This window comes from Propithecus coquereli, unplaced genomic scaffold, assembly GCF_000956105.1.
Source record: "Propithecus coquereli isolate 6110/MARCELLA unplaced genomic scaffold, Pcoq_1.0 Scaffold146, whole genome shotgun sequence".
Lineage (NCBI taxonomy): Eukaryota > Metazoa > Chordata > Mammalia > Primates > Indriidae > Propithecus > Propithecus coquereli.
Window position 1 is genome coordinate 983,483 of NW_012138969.1, and position 1,850 is coordinate 985,332.

Below are 1,850 nucleotides of genomic sequence, written 5' to 3' on the forward strand. Positions count from 1 at the left end.
AGAATGTTAAAAAAATAAATATTGCCAGAGACAAAAAAGAGGGAGTCTGGACTGCTAGGTTAACCTGTGAAGGCTCTTTTTTAAACTTAAATTGACAAAACCTAAAAAATAAAAAGATTTCTTAGAATTCAACATTTATTGAGCTACTAAATCAAACTGCTGTAGAACTGGTCAACATTTTAAAGCACATAATCCCTACTTTTAAGAAATTCACAATTTATTTGTTAAATGGAAAGACAATACACAAAAAATGGAACTCAAAAGAATGTTAAAAAAATAAATATTGCCAGAGACAAAAAAGAGGGAGTCTGGACTGCTAGGTTAACCTGTGAAGGCTCTTTTTTAAACTTAAATTGATTATGCTTAATATATATATTAATATATAAATATGCTCAATAGCATATCCAAACGGAGATGTGTTCGTAAGAAAAAAACACTTGCATCACTATTAATATAAAATATCAACTCAAGAAAGAAAATCAGAATCTATAAATATGATTTATAAATACCTGGTATTTCTGTTGTCTTCAAAAGTCTAACAAATTTGAGATGATTCATCAGAATATTTGTGTCAATAACAATTAGAAGCTTTTTGTCTGTAGTATTTGCTAGTGAAAAAGACCAAAGTTAAGATTTCATGACACTTGATTATAGACTTATATAAGGATTAAAACTGTAATATCATAGAAGCATTAAAAATTCAATTTAAAACCCAACTTTGTTTTCTAAACTTAACTCTATCAGAGAATCACACAGTTGACTAGACTCTCAAGCTAATATCTATCTGGCCCATCTCTTTGTTGCCAAGTAAATTTCTCCCCAAACAATCACTTAATGGTCTGCAAACACTGTTTTGAGTGGGTGTGGGATAGGGACCCATCTAGGTCCAAGTGGGTAAAGAAGGTAAGGTTTGGCAAAGCAGACACACACAGGAAAAGTTGGGGCCAAGATTGTGAAGAATCAGCCCAGGAGAATGTTTTTGATAGCACTCTTAGTCCAATTTTACTCCAATTCTTCAGACAAAGTAATCAATGTTTAATTGTTTGCCAATAAATATTATAAATTGCTTACAGGAGGATTTTAAATCATAAACTGACTTGTCCTGGCAGTAATATGTTTCTAAGTGCTGTCCTGCATCTCTGGCAGTTAATGCATAAAAAAACACTTAGTAAATTAGAAAATTCAATGTGAGTGCAGAGTAGGATTACTATGGTTATAAATAGAATTCAAAATAGTATACTAATAGATTGAGGTTCTCTCTATCATTATCTTCTCTCAGTAGTAAAACATCATCAAAATGTTACTATTGATATATGAACAAGAAATCCATGAATATAATACCTTCAAGCAATCTGCATTATTTCTGATCAGTGCTTTACATAGCTGAAATTATTAAGGTATATAATTAAGAGCAAGAATAAAAGACAACTCACAACTCTGATTACTGCCTCTTGACAAAAAGAGAAAGAGAAAATGCGTCTAACTGCCTAATAATGTGAGGTATATGAAATAAGATAAATATTAAATCTGGTTTCTGTAGCCAAAAAAAAAATACTATTATCATTTCAAAAAATGAGCACATTTTAACATTTTTTATCTAAATATTATTAAAAAATGTTGGTACACTGATTCTTAGGAAAGCACAGAAGATTATAAACATTAACATATAGGGTATACCAGCAGAAGAATGTGCATCATCTTCCACCAAGTCAATTTCCATACTCATTAACTCCCCAGAAGGCGGAACCACAGGTAAATCCAAAGTTTTTCCCAAACGTGCAGCATGAAGCTCTTCTACTATCTGCATCTAAATTGTAAAAGACCCCAGGGAAATATTTTGAGTTACCTAC

At 31.3% G+C, this 1,850-nt stretch overlaps 1 protein-coding gene across 1 annotated transcript in view; it reads right to left on the reverse strand.

Annotated features, from left to right (window-relative positions):
* SWT1 (SWT1 RNA endoribonuclease homolog (S. cerevisiae)) overlaps window positions 1-1,850 on the reverse strand; it is a 111,552-nt gene that overhangs the window by 102,178 nt on the left and 7,524 nt on the right. The window contains exons 3-4 of the mRNA XM_012639960.1: window positions 1,669-1,807; window positions 510-611 (exon numbers count right to left, since the gene is read on the reverse strand). Coding sequence (XP_012495414.1) covers window positions 510-611; window positions 1,669-1,807 — 241 coding nt within the window. The remainder of the gene's footprint in view (window positions 1-509; window positions 612-1,668; window positions 1,808-1,850) is intronic.